At 41.8% G+C, this 22,233-nt stretch overlaps 1 protein-coding gene and 1 long non-coding RNA gene across 4 annotated transcripts in view; one reads left to right on the top strand and one right to left on the bottom strand.

The window, feature by feature from the left end:
• LOC310849354 overlaps window positions 1-22,233 on the top strand; it is a 561,267-nt gene that overhangs the window by 456,280 nt on the left and 82,754 nt on the right. The window lies entirely within an intron of this gene.
• TRAPPC9 (trafficking protein particle complex subunit 9) overlaps window positions 1-22,233 on the bottom strand; it is a 278,332-nt gene that overhangs the window by 248,648 nt on the left and 7,451 nt on the right. For 2 of the 3 annotated variants that reach the window (XR_014566776.1, XM_083749026.1), the window contains exons 3-10: window positions 13,317-13,462; window positions 12,265-12,393; window positions 11,853-11,879; window positions 11,186-11,307; window positions 8,849-8,974; window positions 5,043-5,259; window positions 1,683-1,826; window positions 783-909 (exon numbers count right to left, since the gene is read on the bottom strand). Coding sequence is in view for 2 of the 3 variants with exons in the window: in XM_083749026.1 (XP_083605152.1) it covers window positions 783-909; window positions 1,683-1,826; window positions 5,043-5,259; window positions 8,849-8,974; window positions 11,186-11,307; window positions 11,853-11,879; window positions 12,265-12,393; window positions 13,317-13,462 (1,038 nt within the window). In the remaining variant the exon portion in view is untranslated. The remainder of the gene's footprint in view (window positions 1-782; window positions 910-1,682; window positions 1,827-5,042; window positions 5,260-8,848; window positions 8,975-11,185; window positions 11,308-11,852; window positions 11,880-12,264; window positions 12,394-13,316; window positions 13,463-22,233) is intronic. The other variant, XM_083749027.1, reaches the window with a different exon arrangement.

The raw sequence follows: 22,233 nt of genomic DNA, 5'->3' as shown, positions 1-22,233 counted from the left end.
CCATGGAACCATCTATGGCAGCATCAGCCAACACAACCATGAAAGTAGAGGAAAGGGTTAAACTAGTATGAAAGCAAACAACAACAAACCAAGATAAATCAGAAATAGTGATATGATGCTGAGACATCATAACTATGCATGTATTTGGGTAGTATTAAGAAGCAAATCGAAGGGTGGGTGGCGCTGTGCGTTAAACCACAGAGCCTAGGATTTGCCTAGAAGGTCGGCGGTTCGAATCCCCGCAATGGGGTGAGCTCCCGTTGCTCGGTCCCTGCTCCTGCCAACCTAGCAGTGCGAAAGCACCTCACAGTGCAAGTAGATAAATAGATACAGCTCCAGCAGGAAGATAAACGGCGTTTCCGTGAGCTGCTCTGGTTCGCCAGACGCGGCTTAGTCATGCTGGCCACATGACCCGGAAGCTGTACACCGGTTCCCTCAGCCAATAAAACAAGATGAGCACCGCAACCCCAGAGTTGGCCATGACTGGACCTAATGGTCAGGGGTCCCTTTACCTTTAAGAAGCAAATCTCTGGTATTCAGGGGATAAGAGGCAGTCTCGACTATGCAAGTTGAGTGTCCTCAACACAATGACTCCTTACACAACTGGCTGCTCCCTTCGAGAAATATTGTTACAAGTCAGAAACTGGACAGATGGTTACAAGGACAGAAACTGTCCCATTCTACTGCAGCTGACCCATGGATCACAAAGCACGTTTTGATGCCTACAGTGCAAAGCATGAAAACCAACAGGACCAAGCAATTCAATTGCAGTTGATGGTTACCTTACAATAGGAAGTTTAGTGAATGGCACAGGGGGAAGCTTTAAACCATCTGGAAGCGTAATTAATTCCATCGTCCCAGGACATTTTGAGGTGTAGTTTTCTAGACTTTGTGTTACATCTTTCTTTTCTGAAAAGAAAGCACAATTCTCCATTAAAGTTGTCTCAAAACGGTAATATTCAAAAGCACATAATTTATCCAGGATTACAGCTATTTTTATTTTATTTTGCTATGTATTGTGATATACTGCTTACTCTCTCCATTACTCACTCTCTCTCTCTCTCTCTCTCTCTCTCTCTCAAAAAATTACAGTGAACTTCAGAACTCCACTGATGCAATATTGGATATGATCCTGAACCAATAGTAGTTAAAACACACACAAGCAAAATACTGAAGATTCCAAAAGCAGCAGTCAGTGGAACAATAAAAACATTTTTACAGACCTGGCAATATATGACAGGGCTTTCCAAAGGTGACATGCCGCAACTAAAAAGAGCCAGGCTTTGATGCCTGTCCACCTAACCTCTGTAGATTGCACTGTTTGGAGAAGGTCATCCCCAGAAGATCTTAAAACACATATTCAGGTTCTGACAGGAGTAGGCAGTCCTTGAGATAACTTGACAATGTATTGAAAGAGCAACTTCAGTCCAGAAAGAATGCCAGTTTACCTGTTTCAAACCTGCTGTGATTTGTCCATTTTTAGATTAAGAGGATTTTCAAAAGCTCTTTGTGATATAACTTGCTAGGGAAGGAAACAGGATGGGAAGTCTGCTGCTCAATCAACAGAAGTCAGGAATCCCACTCAGCTTGTCTAAAAGAGCCTCTCCTTTAGTAACATCTATATAGACTGGTTACAGAAAATATATTTGTAATTTTATTTTTATTTTATTTTTAAATCATACCCTGATCAGAAAGAAAATCCAGCATGGTTTGCAAGAGAAAAGACAAATGTCGGACAGAAAGCGCTGGGTTTCCCATTCTTCTTGAAGCATACACTAACTCGTGAAGCAAACGCATCTGCACGGCAGCCCAGCCACGGTGAGTTCCTTAAAAACAAAACCGGGAATGTTTACTGCAATAAATCTCGAAAGTGAGAAGCAATCAATACCATCACGAAATTCATTCGATGCTGAATTTTACAAGGCTACTAGCTCTAAGGCTCAGCATTATGCTAGACCTACTTCCCAAGACAACTGTCCCATGACATAAATTTTTAAAAGCCACGCTGCAGACTAGGGTAGTTAATAAAGGATAACTTATTTAATGCCCTCTCAAAAAGACCTTCAGTACCAAGATCCCATGCCTACACAATAACACTGCTCCTAGTGTAAGGCCCCTTCAGTTTTTACTGGGCCCAAGGCCCCTGAAAATCTCAAAGCCTATGCACAAACCTTCACATTTTCACTATACCACTGAATAGTGCCTCTTCTGTTATGCAGTAAAATCTTACTGCCATCTGGAAAAATCAAATTAATATTTTCCATTTCATCAACTAAATTATACTGTAGCACTGAACACAAATCATCATAATCACTCAGATGTTTATTAATGTTCTTCAAATCCAAGATACATTTTCTCTCAAATCCTCTCATTACTGCATCATCCACACTTAAATTTAGGCACTCAGGCTAAACATAAATCACTTTTATCATTATCCTCCGAAAACTGGACTTAAAATTAATTACCTCACATTAGTTACATTCAAAAAAAGAAATTATGTAGAAATAAGTCCTGTCAAGGTTTGAGTGCCATACTCACATATTTGAATAAAATATGAAATATGGAAGCTAATGTTCCTCAAATGTAAAGAGACTTGGGGTTGTGTTCAGCTAACTGTTACTCAGAGTATACCCACTGAGGTTAATAGCCATGACTACCTTAGGCCTATTAATTTCAGTTAGCCTACTCTGAGTAAATGTTAGCTGAATGCAACTCATTTTATAATATACCTGTTTAAAAACTACCTGCAGCTTTCATGAAGCTATTAATATTAGCTGGTATATAGTGTGGTATATAATTTTATTATATGCATTTGCAACACTTTCAGAAATTTCAGAAACTACAGTGTGGATCATATCCCATTATCATTCAGGCTGATTCCCACCACTTCACATGTGATTCTTCCTCAGGCGTACCTGCTTCTTTAGATTTTATGAGGAATTTAAAAATAACTATGCGGGTGGCGCTGTGGGTTAAACCACAAAGCCTAGGCTTTGCCGATCAGAAGGTCGGCGGTTCGAATCCCCGCAACGGGGTGAGCTCCCGTTGCTTGGTCTCTGCTCCTGCCCACCTAGCAGTTCAAAAGCACGTCAATGTGCAAGCAGATAAATAGGTCCCGCTCCGGCGGGAAGCAAGGGTTTCTGGGCAGGAGGAGAAAGTACGGCTGAGATCCATCTTTGTGGTGAAGAGGGGAGGTTGTCTGCAATGCTTCGGGCCATGCTGTAAGATCTAGACTCCCTCCGTGTGCTGCTCTGGTTCGCCAGAAATGGCTTAGTCATGCTGGCCACATGACCCGGAAGCTGTACGCCGGCTCCCTTGGCCAATAAGGCAAGATGAGCGCCACAACCCCAGAGTCAGTCACGACTGGACCTAATAGTCAGGGGTCCCTTTACCTTTAAAGGTAAAGGTAAAGGTACCCCTGCCCGTACGGGCCAATCTTGACAGACTCTGGGGTTGTGCGCCCATCTCACTCAAGAGGCCAGGGGCCAGCGCTGTCCGGAGACACTTCCAGGTCACGTGGCCAGCGTGACAAAGCTGCATCTGGCGAGCCAGAGCCGCACACGGAAACGCCGTTTACCTTCCCGCTGGTAAGCGGTCCCTATTTATCTACTTGCACCCGGAGGTGCTTTCGAACTGCTAGGTTGGCAGGCGCTGGGACCGAGCAGCGGGAGCGCACCCCGCCGCAGGGATTCGAACCGCCGACCTTTCGATCGGCAAGTCCTAGGCGCTGAGGCTTTAACCCACAGCGCCACCTGTGTCCCAGTTCCCTTTACCTTTACCTTATGACAAATCTTCTCAGTATAAACTGGTATTTTTTAAACAGTGTTTTAGCACTGGGAGGAGCTCCCCCTAAACACTAGGAATGCATAAATACCAGGATTTTGATTAATTGGTATACGGATTAAAGTACAGAATTGTGCCAAATAGGGAATACAGGGAATTCCTGGGCTGACTTATGCAAACCAGCCTTGGCCTAGCTAGGGCCATTTACGGAACAAAGGTGGGCCACTGTGGAGAGGAATCCTTTAGCCTGGGAGGTGAGATGTTACCAAGGTGGTGGGGTGTGTGTTTGAGGGGGCAGGAAAAGGGAGGTTTGAAGCAAGGGTTTCTGGGCAGGAGGAGAAAGTACGGCTGAGATCCATCTTTGTGGTGAAGAGGGGAGGTTGTCTGCAATGCTTCGGGCCATGCTGTAAGATCTAGACTCCCTCCATGCAGATGAAAGGCGTAAATAGGTGAATAAACCCTATTTCTTAAAGCACGGTAGTCTCCACCATGTCTTCTATTCTCCAAAGGGGCACAGACCCATGTGCTCTGGCCACTGCTTAGCAGAGAGAGTGTACAGGGCATTTGTAACAATATACTTTCAGCCTGAACATATTCAAGAGCAGACCTTATTGTGAATCTTCCCCATCTCCACAAAAACATGCTTGCCCTCTCCCCTCTATAAAACCTGAAGTAGCACCTCTGCTTTAACACAATACACATTTAAATAATAATACAGCGGTATCTCGGGTTACATACACTTCAGGTTACATACGCTTCAGGTTACATACGCTTCAGGTTAAAGACTCCGCTAACCCAGAAATATTACCTCGGGTTAAGAACTTTGCTTCAGGATGAGAACAGAAATCATGCAGCGGCAGCCCAGCAGCAGCAAGAGGACCCATTAGCTAAAGTGGCGCTTCAGGTTAAGAACAGTTTCAGGTTAAGAACGGACCTCCAGAACAAATTAAGTTCTTAACCCGAGGTACCACTGTAATAACCAAGGTTTCTGTTCAGCATAGGGCTATCACAGGTACCAAAAAGAAAAAGAAGAAAACCAGAACAATCTGCCTTACAGTTTGCATTTTATTGCCTAGCTTTGTCTCATGACTGTGTACGTGTAAATTTGTGGAGCTGACTGCTTGGAATGTCTGCCTCCAATTCAAACTTCAGTCTTCTGACCTCTGTACATTTATTTGCTAAGCTTGATGCAAGCAAGACAATGAGGGTTTTGAGGGGGATTTTTTAAGGGCAGGGAGGTGTCTGCAAATAATCTGTACCTTTGCTGAAATCCTTAGGATCCAGAGATAGACTGTAACCAGGGAGGGTCTCCAGAAGCAGCTTATAGCAGGCTCTCCACCCTGGCTCTGTTATGCTAGGTGCCACACACTGCATTGCTGCCACACGCTTGAAGAAAGCAGATTTGCGGTGAAACCCAATGCGCTCATAAAGCTCAGAAAGAATGCTATAACGCTGAATTTTTTCTTCTTCAGAAAGCTGGGGGCAGGAGGGGAAAAAGTTTACTCATTAAAAGGTTCTTTGGAAACGTGCTGACATATTGTACATACAAGCAGGCAGACTGCTACACAGTTTTATAAAAAGGCAGGAAAAAAGAAATGGGCCCAAACCTAAAAGGTGTGCAAAGTGACATCCTAAAGGGAAAAGCAATGAAACAGCAGTTGGACAGTAATAAAACATAAAATAATGACCAACTAGACTCTAGAGAAATGCATGCATCCCGGAGATAAATCACAGCTACTTATACTGCATTATAATCCAAAAGCAGCTTTCTTCTTTGATAGTGTGAGCAGCTATAGTGCTAAATAATCTGAAACCTCCTGCTGCTAAGTATGCAGTTCTCCCTTACAGGAATGTATGTATTTTGCTGGTTAACCATGAAAGAGAATACAAAGAAATCCTTGACTACAGAACCAATGTATTCCACACACACCCATAGCCTGTATTTCCCAAAAATTGTCAGTATATTGTTGGTTGATTTTGCTAGCTCTGTTCTATTACAAGTATTGGTTTTGATGGTCAATTGCTATGCCCAAAACAACCTGTTTTCAGCATGTGGTCATTGCATTTTTAACATGCTGGCCACTTCAGGTGACTCAAGTGCTGAGCTAGAAAGGCAGGATGCACTAAGGAAATAATAAATGTAAACAATTCATCTGAAGTCGATATAAAGCATTGCAACATACTGCCCTGAAAATCTCAACAACAGCAACAAAAGATTGGCTGGATTCTAACAAACTCCCAGAAAAACAGAATACTATCATAGTACAACAGATAAAATTATGTTTTGGGTTCCTAAAGACTTGATATTAACACCTGTAGAAATATTTAAGATAATTTTAATCCAACATGTGCATATAAAAATTTCTATAATAGCTAAGGTATCATAGATGCAGTTTTGCAGTTTTATAGTACTGTAAAGAAGGCTTTCTATAACCCCACATTTGAAGACTCAAACAGTGCCATTTCAGATAAAACCAGTTCAAGTGAGAATCCAGTGAAAAGGGATTTAGCCTGGAGAAGCTAGAGCACAAATATGCACAATTGAAATGTGCATTGTCAGGAAGAAACGTAACTATTGTGCCATTATTGAAATAACTTAATAGTGCTATTCCACTGTATGATTTCCTATAAGGTACATTAGAACTATTTGATCCATTCCAGAAATGACTGAACTATTTGACTAGTTCCATAATCCTAAATTGCTTTAGAACTGGCTTGCTCATACAGCAGCCCCCACACCACATGACAACCTGTTTAAGAAGCTGACAGGAGTTTCAAAAGCAGTTAGTAAGCAGTTCTAGTTACAGGTAGGTAGCCGTGTTGGTCTGCCGTAGTCGAATTAAAAAATTCCTTCCAGTAGCACCTTAGAGACCAACTAAGTTTGTTATTGTTATGAGCTTTCATGTGCATGCACACTTCTTCAGGTAGATAGTGAGCAGCACAGAGTTCAAGTGAGTGGAGGGAAATGCTAGCAAAACATTTCACTTGGCTAGGACAAGCACCTTATCTGATGCTAGCCAGCTCTTTGAATCCAGGACTATATGGTACTCTGAGAACTCAATTTTTAATGTTGATGGTGAGTACTAGCCGACAGTTGCTTTAAAAAACAACAACTCCTATACAGAAGTAACATAATATGTTTTAGCTCCTAAGCAAAAGACAGCAATATCATAAGCATGCAAAAGAAAGTGATCCCAATCACATATTCCCAGGAAATTCAGGAGGAAAAGCCAGGTGGCATTTCAATTCTCTACATAAGTAAGAGTTCTAACTTCATAAATTGTTCAGCAAATAGTCTAACTGGGTACCCAACTTGGGCAATAAGCAACAAGAATCTTGAAGGCATCAAATACCACAAACCCACAATACAAATTCTGTTTGTTATATCAAATCCCATCAGGGCTCATTATTTCTGTTGTTTGACTGGAATATTTTAAGACAGAAATAAACCTGCAAGAGAAAACTCCTTTGCTTGGCTAACTCAAGAGGCTGTTAAGCAATAAGACTTTATATCGGCACTATTCCAGCCACAGCAACAACCAATTCCTACAGTGTTACACTGCTGACCCCTAGTGAAAAATATACAACATAAGCATAACGAAAGCCTGCCGCAACCGCTGTTGACATTTCCCCCAACCCTCTAGAGAAATATTTTGCCTGAAGAAAATAAAATGAGAGCAGTGTAACACCTTAAATGACAAATGCTCAGAAAGGAAAGGTGAGTGGTGTGGTGTTCCACTCAAAATTCCTCTAAAGACAATAGCCTACGGATAACTATAATAGAGTTGGAAGGGGCCCTGAGGATCATCTAGTCCAACTCCCTACAATGCAAGAATATGCAGCTGTCCCTTACCAGGATCAAACCTGCAGCCTTGGCATTGTCAGAACCATGCAGAACCATGAGCTATCCACCTCAACACTTGGTTGATCACATTCATATTCAATAGACACCATAAACTGATATTAGAAAATATTTGGAAATATTCACTGCTTTGTCTTCTCTATAACCATTTCCCCCCAAATTCAGTCACTTCTGCTGCAAGTCCTCCATTTCAGCTACCTTAAAGAACAATATTACACCCACCCCATCAAAACAAAGCACTTGGCTTCTGTGCGTTCACGACTCCACTCATTTCTGGAATGGGTCCAACAGTTGTAATGTACCTTGTAGGAAACCATACAGTGGAGTGGCACTATTAAGGTATTTCAATAATGGCACAATAGTTAAGTTTCTTCCCTAATGCTCTGACAATGCACATTTCAATTATGCATAATTATGCTCAAGCTTCTCCAGACTAAATCCCTTTTCACTGGATTCTCAGTTGAACTGGTTTTATCTGAAATGGCACTGAGTCTTCAAATGTAGGGTTATAGAAATTATCAAACAATGGCTCAATTTAAATTATCGTTGCTGGCTTCATAAAGCTTGATTTATCAAGCAGGGAACAATTCGTAAAGGCCAAGCCCTCCTCTCCTCAAGCAGCACTTCAGTGCTTTGCGTCTGACTTGTATTAAGCAAGTGTTACCAATACATACAAACTCTGGCTTAATTTCAGGAAACAAGTCAAGATTGTCCTTGCTTGATAAATGACATTAAGCATTTCCCCGCTTATCATCCTTGCTTGTTAACTCACAATAAGCCGGAATTCCCAGTATGGATGTAACTGGAACTCTGGCTTCATACAAGCCAGAAACAAATTCACCTAATGAGTTCTGTCAACAGGAACCCTATGCAAGGACTTGCATTTGCACAGTGGGACGTTCTCCCCTGTTCTTCTGCCATGCATGCCCTGCCCTCCACAAACAACAGGCTCCAGAGAGGGGGTCAGTAGACACCCCAGAAGAACACAAGGGGTAGGGGGAGAGGAGAATCATCCTATCTGGCAAGTTGAAATGACAGAATATTCAACGTAACATGACAAATTCCTCCCACAGCACTAAAGTGGCAGCTGAAGGTTGGAGAGGCGCAAGGGAGAGTGTTTGGCGCTGATGCTAATTAGAAGGGGGGAAAGTTCAAAAAACCAAGTCAATCCATTCTTAGTTGAAAGATAAAGAGTATACTCACCTGACGGAGATTAATATAAACAGCATTCTGAAGAAATTCAGAAGCTTCCATGCTCCTTTTCTGTATTGCCAACACTCTCACGGCCTTCACACAGGCTTCCAACTCAATTACACCAGCATTCTTGTACTATAAAGCAAAAACATATAGAGGATCAAAATATTATTAAGTGATGTACCAAAAATATTTGGCAGACAGGAGGCTGCCTGATACTGAGTCAGACCATTGGTCCATCCAGCTCTCCAGGGTTTCATGCAGGAAACTGAACCAAGAAACACCTGCATTCAAAGCAAATCATTTGGGAAAGGGACTAATTATCCCTTTATGTTGAGAATTCACTACAGTCTGCAGGAGAGCTTCTCCTTCAAATTCCAAACATATCAGAAACCTGCTCCACAGCATCTTGGAGCAGGGCTTTCACCTTGGCTGCCTCTGTTCTGTGGCACAGCAGTCCCTCTGAAATACAACAGGTGCCTACTTTCTGGAAAACAACAACAAACTAAAGACATTTTTGTTTTCACCAAGCTTTCCCAGCTGGATGAATACCCAGGGGGGTCCATTTTGTGTTATTTCTGTGCCGTTTTTAACTTAGTTGGTTTTATTACATTTTGTACATTGCCTTGAGATAATCTACGTACAAGGCGAAAGTAAAAAGAAAATGCTACTACAAATGTGGCTGGAGCCTCTGGAGAGAGAAAAGTAATATTTCCAAAGCATTTGAACCAAGTTCACATATTTAGCAAGAGTTGCAGAGTGTGGGGCCAAAACTGCAATACAATGACCTGCATTTCCTTCAGAGGCCTTTTCAGTTAAAATAAAACACAGTGGCTGCATTCAGAAACAAGGCTATGGCTTTATTGTTACATAAATGAGCTTTGATCTCTCACCTCCTTCATTCTTCAGCACAGTATCAAGAAAAAGAAGTTTTTACTTCTATTTTCAGTTATGTCCAAACCATAAAATGTGGATAGTCTAATTAAGGTTTGCTGCAGTCTAATTAAGGTTTGCTGGATCCAGCAGTAACCAACCCTCTGGAGGGCACTTTGAGAGATGAACAGGGCCACCCACCTATCTCTCACCTGACTTCATATGATGTCAGGAATTTAAAGTCCCAAGTACAGCTGCAAAGGAACAGTACTCCTTTGCAGCCGCAGTTCTTCCTTTGCATCTGTGGCTTAAATTCAAGCTGTGGCTGCAAAGGAAAATCCTTCCTTGAACTTTCCAAGGCCTGACCTCATAGGAAAAAGATTGCATGGTTTCCCCCCAAACCACCTAGGGAGTCAACCTCCAAGGCTTGGTGGACCTAATTAGGCTCAGAGGCAGAAGGCTCCCCACCAATGACTTACTGTAACAAGCCAGGATCATAAACCAGTTTAAAGTTGGCTTATTTTGCAAAACCGTAGCTAAGGCTATTCCCACTTTGTCCACTCCAGATTTAACTAACCATAGTTAGTTAAAGCAGAAGTGAAAGTTTTCTCCATCCTGGAAAAGTGAAAGGGACCTGACAAATCATGGGCCAGCAAACTAAGGTCCACAGGCCAGATCAGGCCCCATTGCCTTCTGTATCCGGCCCATGGACGGTCCAGGATTCACTGCATGGCTTGCCAGTGCACACGTTCTTTCCCTCTCCCTCCCTCTCCCTCAGGCAGCGCTGGTGCCTCCTCCCTCCCTCCTCCTGGCTTCTCCCCGCCCTGCCTAGAGGAGGAAGGGGGCTGGGCTTTATTGCTGCCAGCAGCAGGCAGCGCTCAAGCAGCTGCCATTTTAAGCAGCCCCTCTCCGGAGCCTTTTTTGCGCGCCACTCATCGTCCCTCCGTCGCTGCCACCAGCCCCTGCAGCTCACAAGACACAGGTAAGCAGCCACTGGGGCTCGTGGTGCTCTGGCATCATTTTTTTCTCTCCAAAATATAGTCCGGCCCCCCACAAGGTCTGAGGGACAGTGGACCAGCCCCCTGCTGAAAAGGTTTGCTGACCCCTGAAATAAATCTTCACGCAATGATAAACCATAATTTCATTGCTATATCTGAAAGTAGTGGAAACTCTCTAACAATATCAATGTAAGCATGAGTTCACCTTTGCTTGGTGCATAAGCCTAGCATTTGACTCTAAAACCACAATTTAAACTATAAAAAGCCATTTTCTAGGAAACTTCAGCAGCCACATATATAGGTGCTAGTTTATAGAGTTAGCAGCTCAACAGCATCAACACTATCTTGTATGCCCATCAGGAGTACTGTACACTCTTACAGGAAATCATGTGCCCACTACCAGAGGTGCCGCTCAAAATGAAGCTGACTGCCTTTATTTCACACATCAAAATCTCTCATAATGTAGCAACATCACCTTGCTGTAGTAAGAAATTGCCTCTTTGTATTTATCTATGATGTCTTCAGGGCTAAGGCAGTTCTTGGCCCGTCCTATTTCAGTACTGGTATCTGCATTAATGCCATTTGACGTGAGGGCTCCTGCATTGGAGGAAAGCAGGAAATTTCAAATTAACAATGGCTGCCAGTTAATGACACCTGGGTAAGAGCAAAGCAGACCAAAAAATGTTTCAGAAAAGCCTTTCAAGACAAATTAATTCTACCAATACTAAGTTTTAGCAATGAACAAACCTTTTAAAAATTTTAGAATGTAAATAAAAATCAGTTTGCTGATTCACTGTCACAGAATTAAATTTCTTTCTTTTTTTAATTGCACAAAAAGTTGAAAATTATATCTTATTTTGATAATATAAGCATACATAAAATAATCTCTGGCAAAATTGACAAACTAGTGCTGTATTATGTTGTCTACATAATAAGGAAAAAACGAAATGCCACTTAATGGTATGCAACATTTTAAATGAATTTGCCTGTTCTCCAAAGGAAAATTTAAAAAATGATTTAAAGATTATATGAAGTAGAAACTACTATTTTTAAAAAAAGAACTCTAGGAACAAGATATAGGAACTAGAAAACAATTAACACAAATATATATATTGACACAGCAGATTAATAAGACAGTATACCTGGATCAATAAGAACTTCTTGTGCCCCTAAAGGAAAATCAAAGTGACAACATTAACCTTCTTTATTTCCAAAAAAAACCCAAGCTATTAAATATATTTGAAAACATGCCAAACAGCTACAGAATTCTGAGAAAACCCCATTACTGACATTGAAACAAACAGCTGCCAAGTGGTTTTGATAAACTTTGTTATCACATACTTTCCTACAGCCTGACAGATGACTCTACACAAGCTACCAAGTTAGACCCTTGGGTCATTTAGCTTAGCATTGTCTGTTTACATCAGGAGTGGTCAACCTACCAATGGCACTGGACAACAACTCCCATCATGCCATAGGGGAAATACCAGAGCCTGCCAAATACTTAATTGCCAAACATACTAGGGAGAAAAGAAAAGCAAGTATATTGCTTACCTGGTCTGTGCCTGTTGCCTGCCTCTGCAGAAAGTGAACTTCCTTGTGCTCTTCTTGCACCAACTTTACCACCTGTGCCTCCAGGATAATGATAGATAACTGAGGCGGAACATAATCCTTCAAGAGCAGCTACAGATTAAAAACAGTATTTTAAGTGGCAGCAATCTCTCAAGCCTACTCATGTGATTTCAATTGTATAAGAAATATAGGCAGGTACTGAGGCTGGCCCAGGCCAACAGAAACCGAGATGGGTGGGGTATAAATAATAAAATTTGTGGTGGTGGTTTCCGAGCACAATTCAAAGTGCTGGTGTTGACCTTTAAAGCCCTAAACGACCTCGGTCCAGTATACCTGAAGGAGCGTCTCCACCCCCATCGTTCTGCCCGGATGCTGAGGTCCAGCGCCGAGGGCCTTCTGGCGGTTCCCTCATTGCGAGAAGCAAAGCTACAGGGAACCAGGCAGAGGGCCTTCTCGGTAGTGGCGCCCGCCCTGTGGAACGCCCTCCCATCAGATGTCAAAGAGATAAATAACTATCTGACATTCAGAAGACATCTTAAGGCAGCCCTGTTCAGGGAAGTTTTTAATCTGTGATATTTTACTGTATTTTTGGTTTCTATGGAAGCCGCCCAGATGGGTGGGGTACAAATAATAAATTATTATTATTATTATTATTATTATTATTATTATTATTATTATTATTATTATTATTATCTCAAAGCACTGCCAAAGCAGCCTTAAAATCCACCATTCCTTTCATAGGCAGGGTGTGTGAAATCCCTTGGTGTGCACTACCGTACCCAGCCCTGTGGATCACAATTTGTTACGGATTTATTATGGATGTTAAGGTCACTTCTGTTTCATTACCAAGACTTAAAACATGAATTAATTTCCATCTAAGTTGTAGCAGGTAAAGGCAGAAAGTGGATATAAATCGTGTATCCACTGATCTCAATGGATCTGCTCCAAATATAATTTAATCAGATTGCAAGAAAGCAATCTGATTAAAGAAAGCTTTCTAAAAACAGTTACGTTTTGTTACTCATTTTGCCCACCTCCAAGCCACAAAAAGTCATTCACAGAACGGAGAAGTTCCACTGCCATGTGGTAGTGTACGAGGGAATCTTGCAACATCCCGGCTTGCAGACATAGGTCACCGACATGCTTCCGCATACGACCCTGGCATCGCTTCTTATAATGTCTAGAACACAGAATATAAAGAGATCGATTAGCTTCGTTGACTTCAGTATACCAGAAGGCATTAGATTTATTTGCTTTAACATTTCTCTATCAATTTATGCATCATGTACAGGTATATTTTTTTCGCAACAATATTTATGTCTTTAGCCACCCTGTGCTCCCTGACTTCTGGATACAACCGTGAGATATAAAAGCTGATGAAATAAATAGCCGTTTCTGCTCACCAATGAGCAGGCAGACCTGTTTCAGCCATCAATGTAAAAGGCTAAATAAAAACAAAGATAGCAACTAGAATAATAATAAAATAAATCACATTTGGAAGCAAAACCACATTCTGTATATGCAACACTAGCAATAGTTGTATCAGTGGAAACTATCTTGAGTGTTGGCAACCATCACCCAAAGAACGTACATGCCTCTCCTTATCCTCTGACCTCTTCACTTTCCTCTGTGTCTGTCCCATTCTTTTTTTATGCCACTAGCTGACCTGACATCACGGAAGTGCTTGACTAGCGAAGGTGTTCTGCTAGGGTGAGGCAGCTGAGCACTGCTTAAGCAAATTCAAAGAGGCATTCAGATAGAATTTCCAAGATCAATGAAGAACCTTCGCTAAATTAAAACTGCACATCTATGGCAGAGATTCCACAAAAGCCACCCATGGGCTCCTGCACTACAACCTCTCAGTGTGGTTTAATAGTTATGGAATCTTTTGATAGAGACAGATGACACTAGCTGCTTAATTATTTTTTACTTTAGTGAAACGGAATAGTTTATGATTTGCGGTACTATCAGGTTATAAACTGAGCAAAGCAAAAGCAGAACTTTTTATGCATTAATGTAGCCTCCACAGCTTGAGAGGAACTGCAAGACTATATTACATGTGAAGAACGTGGAATTTCAGAATGGCAAGATATTTGAAACTCAATCTCTCTGAAGATTTAAAAGTATTAATAGATATCAGCAAGGAAGTAATTTCATTAAAAGCAATTCTCTCAATGAAGAGCCGAAACCAATGTAAGTCCCTACCCCCCACCCCCGAAAAAGCAGACACTTTGGGAGCATGGCAGGGGCGAGACCAGGCAGTGGAGATTTAGGCTGGATCATAAAACCATTCAGCTTTGTCATGTGGCTTGCAAGCCAGAGTAAAATACTATTTTAAAGACTTGTTTTTCCTCTGCCAGGCAGAGCTGCAGCAGTAGTCCAGCTGCTCAATGGAGTTTGGATCAGGTATAACTTTATGCCAATTTAACTTATATCAGCTTGCTTTATGACAGTTTTTGTGCACAGGATTGTTCCCATAGCCAATAAAGTGGGATTTCTTCAACAAATCCTCTACAGAATATTTAGAAACTAATGCATACAGAACAGTAATGAAACTATGCATTTTTTTTACTTCAAGACCCATTAGGTTTTGTGCATACAAAAACAGTTTATCTAGAACTCAAGTCCAATCTCAGTAGAAGATTTTCGGCTAATTAAAAGATCGTTTCATGTGCCCTGCATGACAGTGGTATGTTTGAAAAGATGTATGCTTGTGTTTTAAGACAAAACATTAGTAAATACAGCATAAAGAAAAGTAATAGCTAAACTGTATACATTTTATGAGATATGAAGAAGTAATAAAAAAACAAACTTCTAAAAATGTGTTTCAGTGCATTTAGGAAAAACAGTGCTGTTAAAACATTCAATAAAATTTTATCGCCGTATGTTGCTGCCTGCACCCTAAATAACCACATTTTAACATTCAGCTATTATAAGGAGGAAAGTTGATGCCCCTGCAATATTTGTAATACTAAATTCCCATAGGTGCAATAAAAACATCATTTTATTTTTTGTAGCGACTCTAGTCTTGTCATGGAAGACCACTCTAAACTCATCCACCCTCCAGAAGCTGCTTTGCTCTTTACAAAATGGTCTGAGCACCATTTCATTTATAAGCATGTAATTTATAGGCAGGAGCAACCTACCGCCTTTCCAATGTGAGCAGCAACCTTCTCTGTCCTGGCCTTCTTCCCAACCCACTTCAGCTATCTACTCCCATGTCCACGACACACAGACAGAGCATCTCCTGCTTTTATCTCTATGGAAGGGCCCTTTGCCTTGGCCTTGGACCACATGGATACAAGTCAGCAGGGAGAGTCAACGTTACCGGCTCTTCAGCACTTCCTGAATACAAAATATGCCCCTTGTGAAAATTTATTGTTAAGCAGGGATGTAGAATCATCATTGAAAACAATAACAACAGCAATCGCTTGCTATTATTATTATTATTATTATTATTACTCATGTTTATGGATGAATGACCAAAGTTAGTTAGAACAGTGCTCTAGGTCAGTGTTTCCCAACCTTGGGCCTCCAGCTGTTTTTGAACTACAACTCCCATCATCCCTGACTAGCAAGACCAGTGGCAAGGGATGATGGGAATTGTAGTCCAAAAACAGCTGGAGGCCCAAGGTTGGGAAACACTGCTCTAGGTGACCTCTGGGTGACTGGAAGAGGAAGCCTTTGACACCTCCGCAAATGCAAGGAAGGAGTCCTGGCAATTAAATGAACCCAGGGGCAAAGAGTTAACAACATATAACCCATGTAGGGAAACCACACTTTGGATATGAAACTTTTAATCAGAAAACAATGCAGACAAGAATGCATCCTTCTTTTTCCCCTTGTTAGCTAAGGATGTGGAACAGAGTCCCATGGAAGAATTTTGCCATGATGTTAGCAATTGAAAAGTGACTGACAAGACTTTCACTATCTATAGCCTGGCTTTCAACACGTTCAAGAAAGATTGTATACAATATTAATTCTGCATTGCAAAACATGCAATCTACCTCTGGCCACCAGCTTATTATACAGTTCGGTGTTGCACAGGTATGACTTATATATCTAACAAAACCTGCCATAGTGCAAGGCAGTTATCTTTAGCCTTTATAGGCATAGGACCCACCATTAGCCACAACCTGCAACACATAATTAATTTTTTAACATATATCTGCCCATGCTCCTATGGCTTGTGTAGCAGAGCAAGAAGCCAAACGTTAAGCTATTCTGAAAGGTGCCTATTTGAGCTCTTGGTGGGCTCTTCCTTATGAAGCAGAAAAGAAGGTTAATCCTTTGCATGGATTAGCTTTAGGGCAGGGATAGGATACATCCAAACAACTTCCGGTTCAAATCTCCAACATCTCCAGTTAACAGTAGATCAGGCAGAAGGGCTGTGAAATATCCTTGGAGCTCTACTGCCAGAGAGTAGACAATACAATGATTTGACTAAGTATGAAGTTTCATGAGTGTTCCTTAACATTGTTTCTTCTGCCCCTCTTTCTTTTTTCTCTCCTCAGACCCTTACAGAAACATCAAACAAGAAAATAAAAAAGTGGTAGTGAACTACTACAATTTACTCTAGGTCAGACTACAACTGAACTGGAAGTCTATTCCCACATTTGAAGAAGGTGCAAACTGAACGACTCAGATATTTTTAATGCGATCAGTCTGCAAGTGATTGTCAGGGAGAAAATATCACCCTCTGCTATCCACTTGCATTTTGATGTGCTTCAGTGCCATAAATGTCAAAAAGGAAAGCTTTTTTTAAAAAAAAAAATTATACTCATATATTCACAAGACTCCACTCACTGTACCCTTGGTTATGCCCACTGAGTGGGTTCTGCATCCATCAGCCTATTCAGTGAGCAATTTAAAAGTAGCTGCAATCAAATGACATTGTGTACACTGGAAAACTTATGAATGTACCCCAATTAAAATACACTAAATGCATCAGACGGCTGCCACTGTACTTTTGGATTTACAATTATCAGTTTCGTTCACTCCTAAATGACAACACAAGTCATTATAGATTATCATCTCTTTAAAATTTCTCAAGCAAAAGAAAATCATGCAAAATGAATGAATATTTTCATGTTAAATGTTACAAGAACTATTTCAACAACAACAAAAATCAAGTTAAGATGGCATGCTTGGCTAGTTGTTGATAGCTTTTGAAAGCCAGAAACAAGTTCCATGACTGAGGACCTATTCAGTCTTGAAACTGAATATGCAAGAGCATTATAATAGCTGTAGAGTTTTAGATGGTCAAAAATCCTAAATCAAACTAAACACAAACCCTGCAAGCTCTGGGTGTCTGGAGCTACCAAAAAAAAAAGTTTTAAACAGTACTCCTTACTCCCTCCCCACCCCCAACTCAAGAAGGCAACTTAGACAAATCTCAGCACTTTAAAAAAAGCCTTGCCCAAAATGCCAAAAAGATAAACTCCAGCAAGAGTCCAGGCAGCAACAGTCAATTGCTGTGTTAAATAAAGACACAAAAGGCAACACTATAGTATGCAACAGAGGCAAAGGAAGAAGGCAGCACACAAAAACTAGCTATTTTTAAAAATGCAATGTGATCAAAAGCCTACCTTTTGAGACCCAAAAACACACTCACAGGGCAGTACGAGAGAGAGAGAAAAGAAACAAGGAAGGAACAAAACAAAAATTAGAAACACACACAGTAATTAGAAATAAAATAGCCATGTATACACAGAAGTGAAGGAAACCACACCGATTACTTAATAAAGAGATGTTTAGAAAGCACATTAGAATTACAGATTAGAAGAGCAAAGCAACTGTAAATTAATGGATCTTCATCAACATGTTTACAGGTGAATGATGCCTTTTGAGTTAAAAAACAAAATGATGCACATATGACTGTATTTGAATCAGTGTACCATTTCACCAAAATGCTAAGAAGTAGCAAATACCAAAAATGTTAGCTACAATTCAACAACCTGACACTGTAATTAATTTTGTGTCAAACTGTATTCTGTGGGAGCTGAGTGTGTTCCTGGCTTTCAGTTTGTAGCTTAAGAAGCAATGCATCGGTTGCTCCAAATCCACCTACAATACTAAAAGCTTTTTTAAAAAAGATTTGTCAGCTCACACATTCTGGATATAAGCTATCATATAAACAGGCCTTTTTTGGTCTAAAAACACATGAGGTATCACCTTCAGGGAACTGAAAGCTAACCTGTTAATGACGGCCACCAAGTTTAATAAACAATTGACACTTTGTATAACTCTTTACTCAGTGACGTACCAAATATAGGATGTGTGAATGTGTTAGGAAACCCCTTCTTTGCTTCAGCACACAGAAGTTGTTAACAGTGCAATCTTATGGATGTTTACTCACAAGTAAGTTCAGTGGAGTTCAATGGGACTTACTCCAGGTGTGTATAGGATTGTAGCTTATAAGTAATTAATTTCATCTGTTCCTGGATGATTTAATTTTGGTTAGACGACCCTGCATGGGATCAGCAGCTCTGATTACACTCAATTAATACGGTGCAAACCTTTCCAGTACAAATAGATCTCCAATATCAACAAAAGGCAGGTGTTGCCATCTACTAACATGAGCTGTCTGGCTAATCACTACTTCAGCACCATGAACAGCACCATGAACCTGCTTAGGCTGACAGACAGGTTTGCCAGTTGCAGCAGAATCTATACTAAGAACAGCTCTTCCCCTAGTTATACCACAACCTGTTTTTTAAACTCCCCTTCATTTCAAAAGCAGTTCAGTTCACAGGAAGACTGATTTGTGTGTCCATGCATAAAGGACTTAAAGTCCCTTTGAGCTCACAGAACTAGTTTCACAATTCTTCCAGTTGTGGACTATATTTTCAACAAGTGTTTAAATACCACTTATAGGGAAGGCAGGTCTGGAATAGAGGAGGAAAAGGAGACGTGAGCTGAAATTTCTCAACCAACCACAAACGTGCTTCACAAACAATACAGCATTAGGTTGTATCCAACTAAGTCAGGGCAGACCCAAGGAAATTGATGAACATTACTTAGGGGGTGATCCTACGGCAAGACCTGCCAGGATAAGCCCCATAGATGCAGAGGCTCTGAAGTTCAGCCAGACTCAGCCAGTGTTAAGTCCCCTGCCCCAGCTCAGCTGAAGATGCACTCGTGTAATTTACTCATCCAAGCTCAACCACCGGAAGAAGTTGGTATAAGCCCCCCCAAACAGGGTGTTTTGGGGGCATGGAGGGAGTGGGACCAAATGAGGGGGAACTTAAGCTGGAGCCTGTTCAGCTCAATCATGTGACCTGGCAACTCACCACAGAACACTATTTTAAAGACTTGTTCCCCTTCTGCCTGGCTAAGAAAGAGCTGAACAGGGTTTTGATCTGATGTAACTTAACGCCAGCTTAAGTTACACTGCCTTGCTTCATGCTGGCTTCTTGTGCATAGGACTGCTTCCCTAAACAGCTGTCCATTGGCTTTAGTGGGTCTACCTCAAATATGACTAAATTTTATGGATTACATTACTTGAAGACTTTTGTTAAGACTCTCATCATTGATTTTAAATGGGCAAGAAATGACAATTATTGAAAAAGAGGTAACTGCGTAGAAGTTTGGTTAGGCAGAATCAGGTTGCTACCCAATGGTAAGAAATGTTATTGAATCAAAAGAGGCACGGAGAACAGATAGTGTTGAAAATGACTATATCTAACTGGTTCTTTTCTTTACATTTTACAGCCCAGAACTCTAAGCTCCAATTTCAATGACTTAAAGCAGCACTGGTTCCAGTATTCTGAGGGTGGTGGAAGAATTGTTGTTGTTGTTTAGTCGTTTAGTCGTGTCCGACTCTTTGTGACCCCATGGACCAGAGCACGCCAGGCACTTCTGTCTTCCACTGTCTCCAGCAGTTTGGTCAAACTCATGCTTGTAGCTTCGAGAACACCGTCCAACCATCTCGTCCTCTGTCGTCCCCCTTCTCCTTGTGCCCTCAATCTTTCCCAACATCAGGGTCTTCTCCAGGGAGTCTTCTCTTCTCATGAGGTGGCCAAAGTATTGGAGCCTCAATGGAAGAATACTGCATCTGAACTATGTCCAATCTGAAGTAAATCCCATTGAATTCAATGGAGCCAGCTACCAGGTAAGTGGTATTAGGATTGCACCCTTAGTTCCAACACTCCATAAAAGTTAAGCATCTATGGTATTCTTTTTTTAATATACACTCAAAGACTGTCCTGCAGTTATGTCAACACCATTAAGGGTCTTGCCATAGCATATACCCATGTAAAAAGAAAGAAATTGGCTAATCTGCTACCAATGAAGCACAATACAAATAACTACCACCATAATCACATCTACCTAAATTGCAGAATAAATGTGGCAGCTATGTATTTGATGTGAATCTCATGCATGATGAACTGCAGTTCATGAAGGTAATATGCTCACTTGTGTGTACAACATTTTCAAGTACATCTAATGATGCCAATCTACTACAGGCAATTTCCTACATTACTTACAAAAATAATTTCAAACACCTGCAGTCACCTCTCTGCTATGGTCTAAAATGAGATACTACCACCAAAAAATCTGAAATATACATTTTTCTAACTTTAAGAAACAATTGCATATTAACAGCTACAAAAAATTAATTTTCACATTTATTGAGGAATCCTGAAATTAGAAAACAGACTATTATTTGTGGGTGCCTGCAATATGATTTCTGTATGTACCTACTATATTCACATTCCAGTAAAAATAAAAAGAATTCATGTGTCTGCTAGAAATAAAGGTAAAGGTAAAGGTACCCCTGCCCGTACGGGCCAGTCGTGTCCGACTCTAGGGTTGTGCGCCCATCTCACTTAAGAGGCCAGGGGCCAGCGCTGTCCGGAGACACTTCCGGGTCACGTGGCCAGCGTGACAAAGCAGTTCTGGCAGCCAGCACAAGCGCAGCACATGGAAACGCCGTTTACCTTCCCGCTATAAAGTGGTACCTATTTATCTACTTGCACTTAGGGGTGCTTTCGAACTGCTAGGTGGGCAGGAGCTGGGACCGAAAGATGGGAGCTCACCCCGCCACGGGGATTCGAACCGCCGACCATACGATTGGCAAGTCCTAGGCCGGGGGTCGGCAACCTGCGGCTCCAGAGCCGCATGCGGCTCTTTAACGCCTTTGCTGCGGCTCCGGGGCGGAGGCGAGGGGAGGAGGCACATTTTCTGGGCGGAAACACGCAAAAAGCCGCTTATGATTGGATCACTCCCTTATCTACTGCGGGCGCCTTGATCGCGCCGAAAACCTCTCCGTTTGGATTGCTTGCTGCCTATCCAAGTCGATTCGCTGCTGGGAGCCCAGCGCGCTACGCAAGCTCATCGCCGCATTTTACCTTTCCTGGGGAGGACTCTGCGCGCCTGGCGGATCAGGTTGTGGGCGGATCAAGTCGCGGTCGCATGGAATTTGTGCTTTGTGACCGTTTGAAGTGGGGTTTTTTTTCTTGGGAGGCTGGGCGGCGGGAAGAGAGGGAGGCTTGTGGTAGCGTCGGGGGCTTGTCTCTAGCAAAGTAAGTCCTCGCTATTTGGTCACATGCGCAGCATTCTCCTTGTGGGGGTGAGGTGGCTTCGGCGCTCCAACGCTTGCTTTGCCGGCTGCTTTTAAAAGCATAGGAAGCAGCTGTGCTGTTGCTGGGTAACCGGATCGCCCCAGCAGCCATCTTATCTGCCCATGTGGTCTTCTGAGGCGGCCGCCATCTTACTATAGGCAATTCCACGTGGGAGTTAGTTGCCTGAAGCCCCTTTTTAGTTGCTTGAAGCCCCTTTTTAAACTTAAGCAGGGGGAAGTTTGGTGAATAGCTAACGCTTTCCTTGGAGAACGTTATGCAACAGCTTATTGCTGGTCTTTGTCCTCCCGCCTTTGTAAGCAGGCTGCATTGAAAGGGGGCATATACACTGGTCACTGTTTTGAAGGGGAGTGAAGAACACACACTC

The sequence above is a fragment of the Podarcis gaigeae genome, assembly GCF_964106915.1.
Source record: "Podarcis gaigeae genome assembly, chromosome: 7".
NCBI classification, from domain to species: Eukaryota; Metazoa; Chordata; class Lepidosauria; order Squamata; family Lacertidae; genus Podarcis; species Podarcis gaigeae.
This window is presented reverse-complemented; position numbering and strand designations above follow the sequence as displayed.